We start from the raw sequence: 17,722 nt of genomic DNA on the forward strand, positions 1-17,722 counted from the left end.
GCCCGTGCCTGCTGCAACTGCCACCGTCTTTGTGTGGCAGCTGGTTGTCCCAGAAGGCTGTCTGCCCGCCCGGGGAAGCTTCTCTAATGCTAACCCTGGGGCTCTGTGGGGCTCCCTCCTGGCACCCCCTGAGCTGGGTCGCAGGCAAGGCGTGTGGACAGCAAGGCCAGCGCAGGTTGGTGTCCGAGTCACCACTGCTTTCAAGCCCACGTCAGTGAGGAGAGGACAGGAGGCAGTTGGGGGGTCCCCAGCCCTCACCCAGGACCAGCACGAGGCTGTGCCAGGCCCTTTCCTTCTGAGTAACTCGGGGCCACCCTGACGTTTCCCTCAGGCTGTCTGATTCCTGGTCCTTCCTGGTCCCCGTCTCTGAGCATCTTCCTCTCGGGCCTGGACGAGATGGCAGCGTCCTTCATTCCTGACTTCCGCCTCATGTGGTACTTGGATGAACTCAAGAAGAACGAGTTCGTGCAGTTTAAGCAGCTGCTCAAGCAGGAGACTGTGCAACGCGGCCTCCAGCCCATTCCCTGGGCGCAGGTGAAGAAGGCCAGGCGCCAGGACCTGGCCAGCTTGATGACCCAGCGCTATGGGGAGCAGCCGGCGTGGGCCCTGGCCCTCTGTATCTTCCCCAAGATCCACAGGAAGGACCTCTGTGACAAGGCCTCGAGGGAGAGCGCAGGTGAGTTGGGGGCTCCTTGGGAGAGCGCAGGGGGCTGGGGCGCAGGGTCTCCAGGGGAGCCGTGGTGGGGAGAGCTGCCCAGGCTTGGGGGGCAGCCTCATCCCCACCTCAGGGGTGGAGAGGGCAGGTGGGCGTGGTCACCGGAACCCCACCCACAGCTGGGAACCGTCCTGGGCCAGCTCCCCCGGGCAGAGGGGACTGGGCAGAGGGCAGTGACTGGGCGCAGACTGCAGCAGCTGACAGCTGCTGTAGCTGGCACCTGGATCCGAGGTTACCTGTCGGGTGTGGTGGGGCGCTTTGGAAGGGCCCTGAGATGCGGGTGCCCAGCGGACTTCAGTGGATGCCCTGGGGGTGCATCATTTCAGCAGGCAGGGAGCTGTGGCCCCTGGGCTGCGCGGCCCCCGACGCTCACGGTGGTGCTGCGCCCGGTCCTGCGCCTGATCCGTCTGGAGTCTCTGCCTGTTTGCGCTGCCCGGTGTCCTAGGCAGGAGGTGGTACTGGGGCCGGTGGGGTCTTTCTAGAGTCGCTGCAAGGTGCCCGGATGGGGCTCTTCACGCTGGTCCTGCACGGGTGTCCCCGAGGTCCTGGCCTCTTGGCCAGCCGCCTTCCTCAGCTCCAGCTTTCGGGCTCTGCCTGTTTACTAGTGCTTTCCGCCACTGGTGGTCTCCCCGCCTCCCCCAGGACCCGCATTGTACCCTCAGGATAAGGCTCTGTCCTTCCCTGACCTTGGTCCTTCAGGGAGTGACCTTGGTCTTGGCTGCCTTCCTCTGTGGAGTCCTTTGGAGCTCTCTCTTCCTAACCTGAGACCCAGCCCAGCCATCCCTGCTAAATTCCTTGGCATTCATTTGTGCACTTCCCGCGTTCCTGCGGCCCCCTGTGCCCTTTCAACCTCACCTGTCTACCACCTAGTGGCAGGGTCCCCTCTGATGTCACTCAGCACCCCAACCTTCCCATGTCACCAGAGCCTGTGGCAAGTGCAGAGCCGACCCAGCCTCAGCTCAGCCTGAAGGGATTCTAGAAGGCTCAGCCCTTTAGTTGTTTGGCTTTTGATTGGATACTTCTACCTTCTGCTCTGCCAAGGACGAGAAGCCTCACCAGGATGGAGTTGGGGTGAATCCTAGGGCCCTGTCACATCTAGAGCACAGGCTCCCTCCAGGGAGACGCAGGCTGTGCCAGTCTCTTAGACACAGCGGCCAGGCCAAGCCTTCCTCCCGTGCTAACCCTTGTTGGGCAGCACCACAGCCCAGAGGCAGGGTCCTGTCCCCACACAGAGCTCCTGCTTCCACATGGGGAGGCCCCTCCCTGGTTTGACGTGCATTCCACTCTCTTCAGTTGGAAGCCAGCAGGGCTTTGCAGTTCTGTGCTCTCCTGGCAGAGATGAACAGGTGTGTGTGTGTGTGTGCGCGTGTGTGTGTGTGTGTGGAGCTGGCCTGGCAGGCCTTTGACCCTGGGGGCTGTCTGGTTGGTGCTTTAGGCTGTGGCCACAGCCTGCAGGCCCTGAGGACACTGTTTCCCATAGGAGAGATTCGGGTTGAAGCCTTCAGGTTGTGCGGGGGTTGAACTCTGACGTGCTGTGTTCTTCTCTTGCCCCTGCTGACCAGCAAATGCCTATCGAGCTCACATACAGAAGAAGCTCATCAGCATGTGGTCCAGGGGCGCCTTCACTGAGATCCCTGGCTGCTTTGACCAGTCATTGACCTGTGAAGAGCATGAAAGTCTGGAAGAGTATTTCACTCCAAGGGTACCCAGGAGGCCTCGCACGGTCGTCCTCCGCGCATTACAAAGAATGGGGAAAACGAGGTTCCTGATGAAGGTGATGCTGGCCTGGTCAGACGGTACCCTCTATCGGGACAAATTCTCTTTCATTTTCTACTTATGCTGCCGAGAATTGAAGCAGCTGAGGGTGACCAGCCTGGCCGGGCTCATGTCCAGAGAAAGGCCCGATGACTCTGTCCCCTTGGCGGACATGGTGGCCCAACCAGAGAGGATCCTGTTCATCATCGACAGCTTAGAGGAGCTGCAGTGCACCCTGACAGAGCCCGAGTCGGAGCTGTGCCGTGACTGGAGGGAGGAGCGTTCAGTGAAGACGGTCCTGAGCAGCCTGCTGAGGAGGAGGATTCTCCCAGAGTCGGCTCTGCTCCTCGCTGCCATGCCCATGCGCCCAGAAGCTCTGGAGAGCAAGCTGGACCACCCAAACATGCAAGAGCTCAAATGCTTCCAGGACAGCCACGTGAAGCAGTACTTCTGCTGCTCGTTTGAAGACAGGGGCCGAGCCCTGGCAGCCTTCAGCTCGGTGCGAAACAATGAGCATCTCTTCACCATGTGCCACGTCCCCCTCCTCTGCTGGATGGTGTGCACCTCTCTGAAACAGGAGATGGAGCGCGGGAGGGACCTGGCAGCCACCTGCTGCAGGTCCACCTCTGTGTTCCTCTCTTTCATGTTTCAAGCGTTCACACCCAAGGGTGCTACTCGTCCCAGCCAGCAGGGCCAAGGCCTGCTGAAGGCGCTGTGTTCCCTGGCCGCGGAGGGCATGTGGACCGACACGTGGGTGTTTGGCGAAGAGGAGCTCAGGAGGAACGGGATAGCGGACACTGACACCCCCACCTTGCTGGACCTCAGGCTCCTCCGGAAGTACAGCGAGTCGGGGAGCTCCTACTCCTTCATCCACATGTGCATGCAGGAGTTCTGTGCCGCCATGTACTACCTGCTGGACAGCCCCCGCGACCACCCCAGCCGGGCCGTGATGCCCATAGAGGCACTGCTGCTCACGTACTTCAGGAAAGACAGAGCAAGCTGGGTGTTCCTGGGCTGCTTCCTGTTTGGCCTCCTCCATGAAAGTGAGCAGCAGAGGCTGGATGCCCTTCTTGGGATGCAGAGGTCCCGGGAGTTGGCGCCCCAGCTCCTGGGATGTCTGAGGATCCTGGCGGAGATCGAGGATCCTGAGGACCAGGTGGAGTTCCTGCTGCTCTTCTATGCCCTGTTCGAGGTGCAGAGTGACGCCTTTGCCAGCCGCCTGATGAGCAGCCTCCGCGAGGCCCACTTCCCCCTTCGGGAGAGGCCAGACTTGGCGGTTGCTGCCTACTGCCTAAAATACTGCTCCAGCTTGAGGGAGCTCACTGTCTCAGTCCCAGAAATCTTTCCGGAAGAGAGGGGACCAGACCCCATGTGAGTCCCTGCCGTCACTTTCTTTCCACCCTTTTTCAGAATCTGTGTGTGTGTCCTCACAGGGTGTTGGTGACGGGGCGTTTCACGTGGATTGGGGTCACTGCCTGCCTTTTCTGTCCAGTAGTCTTGACTCATCTTATATTTTACTGTATTTTTTTAATTAAAAATATTTTTACTTGGGTCTGGTGTTATGGCTCAGCGGTAGAGTGCTCACCTAGCACCTCCTAAGTGCATACATTAAAAGATATTTATTTTTATGTCCAACTACACCTGGAGCTATTTAATGAAAATATCTTTACTTGTAGATGTTCACAGAGCTTTCTTAATCTCATTTTGACTTGGTGCTGAGCATCCAGCCCTGAGCCCCCCAGGTACAGGACAGTGCTCCACCGCTGAGCCCCAGCCCCTGGGTCCCTTCTCCCTAGTCTTTCCGGGGTGCTCGTGGATGGGGCACGTGTGCTCATTCAGTGCACGGCAGCTCTCGTGGGGAGCCCGTGGCCTCGTCCCCGAGCCTGGCCTTTCCTAGCTGCACGGGACTCCTCACCACAGCAGCAATAAGGACTGAACTCAGGGAGGAGACCAGGCTCCCTGGGATGCGTTCCCTTCCCTTCCCTTCCAGGCCCTCGGCAGGCTTCACCCTTGGGTCACTCCCTGGGACCAGGCTCCAGATCCCTGTCCTCCCAGCTGAGACTAGTGCTGTTGTGTTCTGAAACTCCTGGTTGACTCCGTCAGCCACCAGGTGGATCCTCCTGCTGTGGTGCTGCAGGGAGGAAACGGGACAGACAGTTCACGTCAGCCCACCAAGATGGCAGGGTCAGGATGGGGCAAGGGCCAAGCTGGAGGCCAGGAGATCTGGCTGGAGGCTGGCTCTGGCCTCCTGCCTCCTCTTTCCTCTAGACAGCCTCCACTGGTAACAAGGGAGGGTCTCCAGCCCCAGGACCTTGGTGGCCTGGGTGGGCTATGGCCTTGCTGTGGGGCTGTCCTGAGCTGGAGGATGCTCAGAGGCATCCCTGGCCCTGCCCTCTGGTGTCAGGAGCCCTGGCCCTTGGGCAGTACAGGCCTGAAAGGCTGCAGTGTGGCCAAGGGTCCTGGCCGAGAAGTGACGCAAGAGGAGAGCTGACCTCGTTCTCCCCGTCTTGGGGGTCCAAGCAGCTGACACTGTGCTCAGAGGCTGTGACTGCCTTGAGCTGACCTCTGTGGAGAACCTCTCGTCTCTCCTGTTACAGGTCGAGCCGTACTCTCCTCTGGTGGCGCCAGATCTGCTCTGTGCTCACCGCCAATGAGCACCTCCAGAAACTCCGGGTGGTGGACAGCGTCCTCGGCAAGTGGACGCTGCTGATCCTGTGTTGTCAGCTGCGACAGTCCACGTGCCCCGTGCAGAGACTCGAGTGAGTTGAAGATGGGCCTGGGGCGTGGAGACTGCTGACCTCCCTGCCAGCCTGAGGTAGAGGCTGGACCCCAGGGAGGTGTCTCGAGCCCAGCACCCCTGCTGCCCGGGAAGCTCTTCCTTGGTGGTCGCCCTGTGCCTGATTGTGGGGTCACAGAGGCACCCTGGGCTCTGCTTCCTCTAGAAGAAAGGAGGACCCCATGGCTTCCTCTAGTTCTGCCAACCACACCGTCTCCAAACGTGGCCTTTGGGGGTAAACCCACCCAGGCAATGGGGTCGTGGGAGTGGCCCGTGGGTCATTTATGGCGCAGAGGTGACCACAGCAGGCGTTCACGCTGTGCTGCTGGAGATGGGTGGACCACAATCATCCAGAGTCACCTTTGCTTTTGCAGGACGAGAAAAGTTTGCTTTTCCTGTGAGACCGGGATTTTCTTTGAGGTGTTCACCAGTAACCCCAACCTGCAACACCTGAGCATGACCTCCACCCGGCTCCCCCAAGATGAGGTCTTGCTCCTCTGCAGGGCCTTGAGCAACCCAGTGTGCAACCTTCAGGAGCTGCTGTGAGTGCTGCCCGCCAGCCTCGGGGTGGGTTCCAGAGAGGACTGGGCTGCGTTCACGTGGGCATCTCTGTCCTACTTCCTGCCCCTTGGGTACAGAGGTCTGGTCTCCAGAAAGCGAGACCAGGATAGGGACGTTAGTTTTACATCGATACGGGCACTGTGCAAAACCCCAGTTCAGCTGTGGCAGAGTCTGGTGCACAACGTAACCCAGGAGAAGTGCTTCAGGTGTTGGTGGCTCAGTTTGGAGAGAGAGGGACACTGGAACATTTAGGGCAGGACCCCCTAAGGCCTGAGAAGTGGAAATTTTCCTCAATGGACAAGAAACCTTTGGTTACATTCTCCGATCCCATGGGATTGGCCTACAAGCCCAGGTAACATTTTGGACAAATTTCCAATATTATTGGTGGAAAGAGTCTAACTCAGGAGTGGACCACAGGGTTTCATTCTGAGGTTTCAAGATGGGAGACTGTGGTGTTAGAGGCCTGGTGGTGCTCACCTCTGGTGAAGGGCGGAGGCAGGAGAGGCTGGGTACAGGCTTCGCGATGTGCGAGCCGTCTGGTTGGCACACAGCCCCGCTCTGAATGGTCTCGGGGACCACCTCTTGTTTCTGTGCTCCCCTGTGTGTTTTGTGTAGCCTGGGAGAGACCATCGCCTAACCCAAGGTCTCAGATCATTTTCTGAACTTGTTCATTGTTAGGAAGTTTGGTCTAATATGTTCTCCTTGTTGATGAGCTTTTACTTTTAGGTGGCGCTGAGATTCAAACCCAGAACCTCACACATAATAGGCAAAGGCTCTACCCCTGAGCTGCAACCCCAGCCCTATCATTTAGACTCTGAGGTTTCAGTCTGTGATCCATTTTGAATTAATTTGGAGGTATGGTATGATGTGGGTCAAATGCTATTGTTTTCACTTCTTGAAAATATCTTCAAGCCACAGGCATCTTTAGACCCAGGAGCTGCGGCAGAATCACCCTGGAGAAATGTCAGGGCTGTGGTCAGAGGCTTGGCGGTCATACCTGCATTGACGTGCACCTGTGTAGGCTGTGCATATGTCCATTCTGTCATCCGGGGGCTTAGCGCATGTGTGTGCCCACGCGCAGGGACAGCCCCTGAGATGGGAGTCACAACTACAGGCAGAGACCCCACCTCAGGCTCAACTCTCCCGTGGGATGCTGTCTAGGAGGCGTCACCTGTGCTGGGGAGGAGTGTCGTACTCTCCCTGAGCAACGCCAACCCCACCCTAGTGGGGCACTAGTTGGAAAGGAGTCCTGCTGGGGACAGCATCCTGAGTCCTCCAGGAAGACTGCCTGGTGTGGTGGGGGCACAGGCTGGGGAGCAGGAGGGGCCTCGCAGGACACGGATCCTGTGTGGGGCTGCCCTGGGGTCGGGGAAGTGACTTGGGGTGGGTAAGCACAGAGTGACTGAGTCTGGGCCGAGCTGTGCAGACGGGGGTTGGGGAGTGATGACAGGATTCCCCAGGAGGCTCTGTGAAGGACAGGCCCTCGCAGGACTAGCGCCAGGGGCCAGTCCAGACAGGGAAGCCCAGAGCACGTGGTGTCCCCTCCCTGCAGGCTTAAGGACTCGGGCCTCTCCGCTACGGATTGCACGGCCTTGGCCTCGATGCTGGCGACAAACAGGAAGCTGACGCTGCTGGACCTCAGTGATAACAAGCTGGCAGAGGGTGTGTCCACACTGTGCGCGGCCTTGCGCCACCCAGACTGCACCCTGCAGACACTGGTGTAAGTGGACTGGGGTGGGCAAGGGGCATGCAGGATCCCGGGTCGCTGCGCTCTGTCCCCCAGCTGAGACCGCAGCAGCCCTGGCAGCAGCTGAGGATCCACGGCTCGAGGTCCAGCCCCGGGTCTGCTGCTCTCCATCACTGACTGGGCCTCCCGGCTGCGGGCTGCCCCTCTGTGAACGGGCGCAGAAGTGGCCTCTGTGGGGACCCCGCTGCCACCTCTGCTCTGTTCTTTCCTGTACCCCTGGCTCTCCCAACGTGGCAGAGCGTTCCTTGTAAGAAGCCATTAGAACCTGCTAGGATTCTCGGGAGAACCGGACAAGCTGAGGATGTGGTACCTGAGATGACCCATGCACGTCACCCTGCACGTCACCCGTGCTCTGGGCAACAGCCTCAGGGGGCAGCAGGCTTGTCCCAGGACGGGGTGAGATGCAGAGTCAGAACTAGAACTGACAGATTCTGGGCATCTGAGCTGTGCCTCTCACCCCTGGTTTTCTCATGAGGCTCTGTGTCGGTTTGGTTCCTCCTGCCTGTCTCATGTGGGTAAGGAGCAGTCAGAGGGGAGATTGGGTCCCACTGAGTTCGTACACAGGGCCACAGAAAGACCACCTTGAGCGCAGGTGAGCCATCCTTGGGCCCTCGGCCCTCACGTGACCTGCTGTCCCCTGCTTCCCCCCAGGATGGCCGGCTGCCAGATCTGTGAGCACTTCTGCCCACACCTCTCTGAGGTTCTCCTGAGCAACGCAAACCTGAGCCATCTGGACCTCAGCAGAAACGCCCTGATGGACGAGGGAGTGGCACAGCTGTGTGAGGCCCTGCGACAGCCCACCTGCAGCCTGCAGACACTGTGGTAGGCCGTGGAGGTGGCCTGGTGACCAGGCCCTGCCCCTGGCTGGGGAGGCACCCTCCTCAGGAAGGACAGTGTCTGTGCCTTTCCCAGGGAGGCTGAAGGCGTCAGGCGGAGGTTCGGGTGGAGATGTTCCTGTGAAGCACAGATGCACATGTTGGGGCAGGTCCTTCAGGGGCGTAGGGATGGTGACCCAGGAAGGGCCCTGTGGTGGGCAGAGCATTGGCCTCGATGACTGGCATGTGTGCCCAAGGTGAACCTGTGTCATCAGGAGGGAAAACAGAGCCCACCCTCCAGGGGAAACGTGGCGATGGGGACCCCAGCATCCGTGTGAGGATTCAGGCTGATACAGCCAAGGAGCTTCCTGACAGAATCCCGGGAAGCGGGAGGGTCAGCGCGTCCTGATCAGGTGCCTCCCTGAGAATTCCAGGCTCCAGGGAGTTAGGGGGGAGGTGTCACCTGATCCCTTAGGAAATCTGAGCGTGAACCTCGTGGTCCTGGCTGCAGGGACGTTAGACGCCATCGTACAAGAGCAGGAGAAGCGATCTCCCTCCTGCAGTGGTGGGTTGAGCTGCCGGTCAGTCTCTGAAAGAAGCCCACTCCAATGTCAGCACAGTATTTAAAAATGGAAGAGGAATAAACCCGAGTTGTAGTCTAAGTGCAGGTCACGTGAGGTTCTCCCCAGGTCCTTCAGACTGGATTCAGAAACAAGAATCCCAAACTAGTGTCGGCCAGACCCCCGGAAAAATCCATGGAACAATCCTCTGTGGGGGCAGATGATGGAGGACATGAGCCGTGACCTTGACATACTCCAAATGGATCTTCCAAGGTCAATAAATTCAACCCACTGAAAAGAACCTAAGCTCCAAGGAGATAAGGAACACAGACAAGAGAGAGGTCCCCCAACCTCAGACTCGTGGGCCAAACCGTTGTGTGTTCTGCTTCAACAAAAGAACACCTTTCAGCTCTTAGGAACAGGGACCCCGTGGAAGCAGCAGATAATGGATCACCTAGAGATGAGGGTCAGTGTTCACCTCATAGATGATTTGCACAGTGGGTTAGAACTAATGGAAGAAAAAGAGTGGCCAAAGATGGGGCACACTTGTGCAAGAGGTACCGGGGACTGAACCCAGGGGTGCTCAGCCACGGAACTACACCCCAGTCCTCTTCTCAAACTTGTTCTTGACCTAGAACTGGGACTTTCTAAATTGACGAGGGTCTTGCCAAATAGCCGAGGCTGGCCTCAAACTTGGGATCTTCCTGCCTTGGTCTCCCAGAGCACTAGGGTTACAGGCGTGAGGCAGTGTGCCCAGCTCAACATTGTCTCAATTGCCAAACCACAGAGATGCGGGGAACAGGAGAGAAGTAAAGAAACAGATGGCACCGACAGCTGAAAGGGCCAGAAGAGTGCAAGTTCGTTGCTACTCTCTGCAGAGGGCCACTTGTATCCACCTTCTCCCGCAGAGCGTGGTGCCGGCCCTGCATGCTGTGTGAAATGTTGGAGTTGCAGTACACAAAGGTGAAACTGAGCAGGGAAGTTTAATCAGTTTACTGGCTGGATCACGTGGTGGCACACTCTCGTCATCCAAGCGGCTCAGGAGGCTGAGGCTCGAGGATCAGGAGTTGATCAGCAAGTGAGCGAGGCCTTAAGCAACTGGGTGAGACCCCGTCTCTAAATAAGAAGGGCTGGGGAAGTGGCTGAGTGGTTAACTACTTGAAGGTTCAGTGTCAAGTCCCAAACCAGTTAATAATACAGCTTACTTACCCGTGTATCAAGTGCTATGGCTCCAGTATGTAATCAGCAGAAGAATTCGTGAGGCACTGTACATTTCTGTCCTGAGACTCTTTACCTGGCTTACACTCTGGCGCATCTCGGGACAGAGGAGCCGCCGTCCAGTTCTTGGGGATTCCTGTGGCTGCAGGGAGCACTGCAAGTCTTCACCAAGGGGAAGAGATCCTACACCTGCCGGGGGTGACCTGACGGGGTGTTGTGGGCACCTTAGCACCAGGAACCTGACAGATTGTTCCAGACTCGGTCAGCTTCTAGAAGAGCATGACGTGAAGAAAACTCAAGGAGAAAACCGTGAACGCTTCCAAACCACGCGCACAATGAGATCCGCCGCCCTGTGTGGCTTAGAAAGAAGCTTGTGCCAGCGAGTCTCACTAAACCCTCAGGGAAGAGCAGTTTTGTCAGAGTCTTTGCAGATGGCAAATAGAAGAGAGCCCCACGTGGACACTGGAGGACACGGTAGTCTTGATAGCAGCGACAGCTGGACGGTGGGAAAGGACAAGTGCTGTTTCCAAAGTGCTGATTCCAAACCTCTGTTGAGGGAATTCACCCTGATTTGTCCTAGCATCAGAAAGGACAGGGGGAGGGTGGGGCTCGCAGACAGAGCTTAGGCTGGGCAGCTGCAGGGCCCTGGGCCCTTCCCCGCCTCCCAAAGGAGATGCTTAGAAAAAGGTCAGTGCGGGCAACTCTCTATACGAACTGGTTAAAAGTAAAAATCTGCCTAAAAAAACAGAATGTCTGCATTAGGACCTATCCCTTCACTATAACTCTTGGAAAATTATGAATGTTGGGAACTTCCTCGACCCGGTGAAGGAAGAAGTTCATCATGAAATCTCACTGTGCAGGTCCTCGCGGCACCGGCTGTGGTACTTGGCCTCTGTCCTGATGCCTCTTGAATATTGCAGTGCACCCCCTGAGAGCAGTACAGCTGTCCCAGGGCCCCAGGCTTCGGTCACCTCCATACCTAGTGTCTGCTTCTTGGTTCTTCCAAGACGGGGACCATCACACGCTCCTTCCAGGACATGGTTGTAACGGTTCTTAGTTCTGGTTCTTCTCTCCCTGCGCCTAGTCTATACTGAGCCGTTTGGGCCTCCTCCAGGCCTCCTCCAGGCCCTGGATAACAGGTCTCTGTGTTGGCTGTTGCCATACAGTTTGCAGAGGTGCGGGATCACGATGAGGATCTGTCAGGACCTGGCTCTCGTCCTTGAGACCAACCCAAACCTGAGAAGCCTGGATGTCGGGGGCAACAACATAGGAGATATCGGCATGGCGTTCCTGAGCGGAGGTGTGCTGCACCCCCACTGCGGCTTAAAGGAACTCAGGTGGGTGCTGGGAAACGGCGGGTGCATCCTCACGGTGGCAGAAGGACAGGCTGATGGGCAGGAGGAGACTGTGGGGGCAGCCGCACCTGGCTGCTGCTGCACACCCATCCACCCCACTGCCCGAGGCTGCCTGAGCGCTCACTGCTGGCTGATCCTGGCTGGGAATGGCTGGTCTCGCCCTGGGCTGGCCGGGCAGGCTGGCTGGCAGCTGGGGATGACAGTGAGGCAGCCCACGTCTCATTTAATGCTTAGTCCAGCTTCTGACACAGCATCTGCATGTGTTCATCAGGCTGCGCTAGCAAAATGCACAGACCAAGAGACGGAGATGCCCTGAGCGCAGGTGGCTGGGTTCTAGAGGCCCCTGGAGGCCGGAAGTCCAGCTCAAGGTGCCCAGGGCTGGTTCCTTCTCAGGGCCTGCAGGGAGGACGGCTCCAGGCTGCTCCTTGGCTCCAGGTGCCGCCTCCTCCCTGTCCTCAGTCTTCCCTCTGGGCCTGTGTGGGCCTGGACTTCCTGTTCCAGCGGGGAAACCAGTTAGAGCCCGTTGGGGTGCACCCTCAGTGCCTTCACAAAGACTGTCTCCAAGTGCAGTCACACCTGGGGCTGGGGTTTCAACACGGCCCTCTGAGGGGACAGAGTGCAGCCCTGAGCAGCGCCTTGGGGGTTCCACGAGATCAGGAAGCGTACCAGGCTGGTGTGTTGGGTCCCCCCTGTCCTCCCAGTGCCCAGGGAGCCTGAGGCAGGAGGATCACAAGTTCAAGGCCAGCCTCAGCAACTCTGGAGAAGTTCTCTCCAAGTAGAAGGGGCGGGGGATGTTGGGCAGTGGTAGAGCGACCCTGGGTTGGAGAACCAGTGCAAAAGGAAGAGAAACCTAGCAGGCATCTGAGGGGAGGCCCAGAACTGCAGAACCTTGCTTCCAGGGTGCCCGGTTACTATTCAGAGTGAGGTTCCCAGCCCTGGTCCCTGTCCAAGCGCCGGGGAAAGGACTCCATCACAGAGGAAGGGGGATGCCCAAGGGCTGCCAAGTGAGCCTGGGCGGTCTGGCTGGAACCACCCAGGGCCGCTCCTCACATCCTCCCTGTTGCAGCCTGGATTCCTGCCAATTGACCAGAGAAGGCGGTAAGATCCTGGCTTCCATCGTCGCCTTCAGTAAGAGTCTGAATGAACTGGACCTCAGGGGCAACCCCCTGGACAACAGCACCATTCGACTGTTGTGCTTGGCCACGTCACTGCCCGGGCGAGTCCTGCGGAAGCTCAGGTGAGCTGCATGTCGTCTGTGTGGGCTCCCCTGTGCAGCTGCTGGGTACAGGCTCACTGCTGCCACATGCAAGTGAAGCTCCTGCCCAGGTGTCGCAGGAACACAAAGGTGAGTTTAAAATCCATTCCCAGCAGCAGGTGGGAAGTGGGAGCCCATAAAGGGACTTGGCACCGTAACACAAGTCGCACACATTACATTTGTAGATAAAACGTACATTCATGCGGACGGGGGTGACCTACAAGTCTTTGGCTTCACAGTGGTGCAAAGAGGCACCCGTGCACACGGTTCCCCCTCTCGGTGCAGAGTTCAGCAGTGTGTGAGGTGTCCTGTGCGCCATTACCCAGGAAGCTGGGTGCTGGGTGGTTGCCCGGCGGTAGGTGAGGTAGGTGGAGCTGTGGGGCTCAGTCGGTCAGGCTGTGAGGGGTGTGTGTGTGTGTGTGTGTGTGTGTGTGTGTGTGTCTGACAACGTCTTCAGCCTGCCGTGGGGTCGTAGCCTTTTCGCTGCTGTGATTAGAACACCTGACAGAACAACGGCAGAGGAGGAAAAGTCCATTTTGGGGCTCACGGTTGCTGGGGTCTCAGTCCCTAGAAGGCCAGCTCCCTTCGTCGGGGCTCGAGGTGAGGCAGGGCGTCATGGTGGAGGAGAGTGGCCGAGGGAAGCCCCGCACGTCAGGGTGACCAGGAGGCAGAGACGTCCCTCTCCAGACACAAACATCTACCCCAAAGGCAGGACCCCGAAGGCCACCTCCTCCAGCCCCACCCTTGGCCTCCAGTCACCACTCTGCTAACCCCGTGGGGGTGAATTCACTGAGTGGGTTGGGGCTCCCACAAGCCAATCATTTCTCCTCTAATCCTTGCATTGTGTCGCCCGTGAGCTTCTGGGGGACACCTCACATCCGAACCCTACACACTGGCTAATCAGAATGCCACCCCACCGTGACCTGAGAAGGATCTGTATTTACAAACAGAACTTCATATTTGGAAACATTATATTTATAAGTTATGTTCATATAGACCTAAATTATACAAAGGTGTAATGTATATTGACTTGTGACATTGACAGTTATAAATACATCATTCCCATTACACTATATAATTTACTCCTAAACACATTATGAAACAGTGTAATGGGATACACCATTTACACACCACTCTTCTCCACCCTCAGGACCACAGCAATCCCAGGCAGCTATCGGCCCCCGGATTCTAGAAAGGAGCCCGTTGACTTAAAACTGTAACCCCCCGCCCCAGTGCGCAGTGCTCCTCCTGTGAGGACCTGGTGCGTAGTGTGCAGTCTACCCTCGCACTGTGGGGGGACCCTTGGGTGCTGGGCCCGTGGCTTTCCCTCTGGACCTTGGCTAGCCATTCAGAGTGTCGAGTGCGGGGGGCCGATGTCGATGGGTGGACCGACTTGGCTGTGTGTCCTGAGCCTTGGGGGTCTGCGTCTCAGTTCTGGCCCCATGTGTCCAGCTCGAGGCCTGGGCAAGACTCTTGTCCTCTCCAATTACCATCTTCTCTCTGCCAAGTAGCAGTAATGGCATGAGGCGGGATCGAGGATGTACATCCAGTGACACAAGTACGTTGGAACTAAATGGCCAGCACTGCTCTCTTCCCACTCCCTGGAGCGTCTTGCCAAGATGCGCATTGAGGGGACAGTCCATGGGGACAGGTTCACGCCAGGGAGTGGCATACAGAGGCATCTCAAACAGGAGACACATGTATCCACAGAAGAAACAGGACACAAGGGCCCCGAGCCTGTCATATCCGAGTCAGTGTGTCCTAGGGTGCAGGTGGGGCCCAGAGAATCACTGGGCCTCGGGTCCTGCCTGCACCGCGTCTGGTCACTGGCTCAGAGCTGACGAGGTTCAGCGTCTTGCTCACCAGTCGTGGGGATTGGTGTCCTCAGGGTGGCTGTGAAAATGGAACAAGATGTGGTGGGACACCCAGGCCACAGAAATTATTACCATTTTGTCTCTTTAAAGCATAACTCCAAATCCATTGGCTTCTCGCCCCCAAACCCCGGGTCTGTGTGTGCCTGTGTGTACGTGTGGGTGTGCACGCGTGTCCGTGTACTGGGGCTTCCAACAGCAACTCTGGTCAAAGGCGTCTAACTGGCAGTTTGAGATCACATGTGGTCCATTTGGAGAGTTGACGTCACAGAAATTGGCCAAGCGACAACTGGGGTTTGGGAGGGTGGAGTCCAGGTGTTGAACACTCACCAGCCACCTCCTCTCATCACGGGGCGTCTGTCCCTTGGAGCATCGCCAGGATCTCTGCGCTCTGCCTGGAGGAAATTAGGGACAAAGGTGAGATTTTCAGTGTGACTGACACAGGGCTCTTTTCTGTTCTGCAGAGTGAGCAGGGCTTCAACAGAGGAAGGTTTCTGGTTCGACTTGAGACAGGATAACCCACTTCCCTGCGAGATCTCCATGGATTAGTGACGGAGCACCCATGGGGAACCAGGCTGCAAGCCCATCCCCGTCACCCTGATTCCCGCCACCCTGATTCCCGCCCCCTCCTGGGGACAAGTGCAGGGGACAGCGGGGCCTGGCACAGAGGTGTCCCCTCCCCGAGGCACTGAGCTCCTTCCCTTGTGTCCTGCAGGGTACGATCTTTAATTTGTTCTGTGGCCTTGGAGAAGAGCTGAAAGGGTAGAAGATTTAGTGAGAGGGTCTGTCTCCAAGGACATTTTCAAAACCCAATAAACTATCCTATCTTTAAAGCACTTGGGAAACCCTGAGATGGAATTTGTGACTGCTGAATGAGAAGCAGGAGCGCGGGTTACACATGGCCGCCTCTCAGGTGACTTGGGAAGGCGCTGGCCACACTGACCGCCTTCCCGACAGTTCTTCTTGGGGTCTAGGGGCTCTTTTCTTCTCTCTCCTGACAAAGGCTTTCTGAAAACACCTTTCCACACAGTCCTTCCACCTCACACTACAAGTAGAGGCAAACCGACCTGTCCCTCCCTGTCCCTGAGCCTCAGGCAGCCCTGTCGTGAGATGGGTGCACAGCCTCCAACACCTGTCCTGTGCTCAGCTGCGTCCATCAGTGACCGCACTGAGCTTTTCATGCCTTACCAAGACCACGCTGTGGACACGATGCTGCAAGCCCCCTTCACTGTTAGTGTATCCTGTGAGCACAGATGTGCACTTCAAAATGGTGCACTTCAAAATGGTGCACACCTGTCCTCCCAGGGACTCGGGAAGTGAGGCAAGAGGCTGGAGAGTTCAAGGCCAGCCCCAGCAGGTTGGCAAGACCCCGTCTCAACAACAACAAGGGATGTTGTGCATATTTTACCACAATAAAGGGGGGAGGGGGCTGAAAATCATGAAAGGATGATTGGGAAAGTAGAATGTCCCATGTAAGTGGAGAGCAGTCCACCCGACCAGCACAGGGGCTAAACTAAAGGTCGCTTGCGTGAATTTACTAGGGACACCAAATAAAACAGACACACAACTTACCTTTAAATCAGGCTTCAGTACGGCTCCTCCGCTCTTGGCCTCAAGCTCCCCAAATGGGACACTGAGGAATGTCACCAGAGGCCAGCGAGAGAGGGAGCACTTTCAAAAGTGCAAATTCCATCCAAAAAAGGTCAAGAGGGGCACGGCTACAAGGACAGGTCAGGTAATTCAACCCCTGGGCTGTGGGAGTCCACACCTACTCAGGAGGACACCTGCTGCTGCTTCCAGGAGGGGCAGCGTCTGCCAGAAAGGCTGCTGGGGACAGGAAGGAAGTGAGACCCTCAGCTCCCACCGAGGAGACGAATCGGCTCAGTGTGGAGGAAGGCATCAATGGAAGGCCCACAGCTGACACTTGTAGAGGCACATGCAGGGCCAAGCGCCTGACATCGTCTGGGCAGAAAGTGAGGCCCTAATGGGCCCTAGGAAGGAAACTGTCTGCCAGGGTGAGAGGGAAGAAGGTAGCTGTCCCCTGCCCCCGGACACTCAGTGCTCCCACCTGTGCAGCCCAGCAGCTGCCACCCCACCCTCCCCTGGGCTTCTAGTGACCTGTGGGCAGGTAGGCGGGCTCTCACGTCCACGGTGCACAGAGCTGGACAGCCAGGATCAACTCTCCTTGGTGCAGAGCACGTCACACAGGGCGCTTGAGGTGACACACAAGCAGGGACCAGGAAAGGGACTTGAGGACAGTCTCCCATGGAGCCCAGCAAGGTGGAGGCCCCCAGGGGTCCCCAGCACAGCAGTGCAAGAGCCCTGGAAGGCTAGACTCTGGGCAGTCGTGGCCCAGGAGGCTGTAGCTCCTGCAGAGAGCAGGGGGCGGGCAGCAAACTCCTGATCCTGGTGCAGACTCTGGCGGGACCAGGCAGGCAGAGGGTGTCCAGGGAGCCCTGACCACCACCTCTCCAACTGCCAGAGAGCTCTCACAGCCCACCCAGGAGGCTGGGAAGAACGCAGGCCTGAAATGGTGGAGGCCACTTAGAGTGACCGCTTCCGCAGGAGAACCCCAGGGAAGTGCCCATCGCAGACAGGAGACTTCGGGAACCAGCCAGGGCAGCTCCAGCCACACCTGCTCAGACACAGCGCAGGCCACAGAGAGTGAGTCAGCCACACGCACCAGGACTTCACCTTTAAGGAATGGCTTTCAGTTGGCAGTCAGAGAGCCACCAGAGAAAGGTGTGAGGAGTGGAAAGGGACAGGGAAACCTGTCACAGATGATCTGACTGCAGAGCTGCAAACCCACAAGTCTCCCTAGAAAACCACCCTGACAATAAGAGAGTGGGCACACACCGCGGCCGGCCAGAGAGCCCCTGACAATGCACAGAGGTCAAAATGCAAATGGAATGAGAAGCAACTACAGAAAAGGCACCTTAGCCCAGGAAGGAGAAGGGAAGAAAAGGAAGTGCCTCCTTTTAACTCAACCATAAGGAATCCTCAGGTGAGAAAAGCAGGCAGTTCCTTCCCGCAGGACCTAGAAGGAGAATTGACCCATTAAGGAAAGAGAGCCCCGCTCCCGCGTGGAAGGCGC

General features: G+C 57.6%; 1 protein-coding gene across 1 annotated transcript; it reads left to right on the forward strand.

Annotated features, from left to right (window-relative positions):
* Nucleotides 1–396: 396 nt before the first annotated feature.
* On the forward strand, nt 397–15,464 carry LOC124084155 (NACHT, LRR and PYD domains-containing protein 4-like). The gene is made up of 10 exons (XM_058574717.1): nt 397–676; nt 2,179–2,184; nt 2,278–3,841; nt 5,068–5,229; nt 5,621–5,788; nt 7,360–7,527; nt 8,206–8,376; nt 11,314–11,484; nt 12,569–12,739; nt 15,093–15,464. Exons 1-10 carry the CDS (start codon nt 397–399, stop codon nt 15,175–15,177), a joined length of 2,946 nt encoding a protein of 981 aa, XP_058430700.1. The 3' UTR covers nt 15,178–15,464.
* The last annotated feature ends 2,258 nt before the right edge of the window (nt 15,465–17,722 follow it).

The sequence above is a fragment of the Marmota monax genome, unplaced genomic scaffold (genome assembly GCF_021218885.2).
Source record: "Marmota monax isolate L192 unplaced genomic scaffold, Marmota_monax_Labrador192_F-V1.1 WCK01_AAM20220418_F8-fsc00215, whole genome shotgun sequence".
Classification (NCBI taxonomy): Eukaryota; Metazoa; Chordata; class Mammalia; order Rodentia; family Sciuridae; genus Marmota; species Marmota monax.

Bases quoted from the DNA above. Each gene is read 5' to 3' on its own strand.
- LOC124084155 (XM_058574717.1), top strand. From the start codon at position 397: ATGGCAGCGTCCTTCATTCCTGACTTCCGCCTCATGTGGTACTTGGAT. The intron at 3,842-5,067 runs GTGAGTCCCTGC...CTCCTGTTACAG, and splicing joins GAGAGGGGACCAGACCCCAT to GTCGAGCCGTACTCTCCTCT. The intron at 8,377-11,313 runs GTAGGCCGTGGA...GTTGCCATACAG, and splicing joins TGCAGCCTGCAGACACTGTG to TTTGCAGAGGTGCGGGATCA.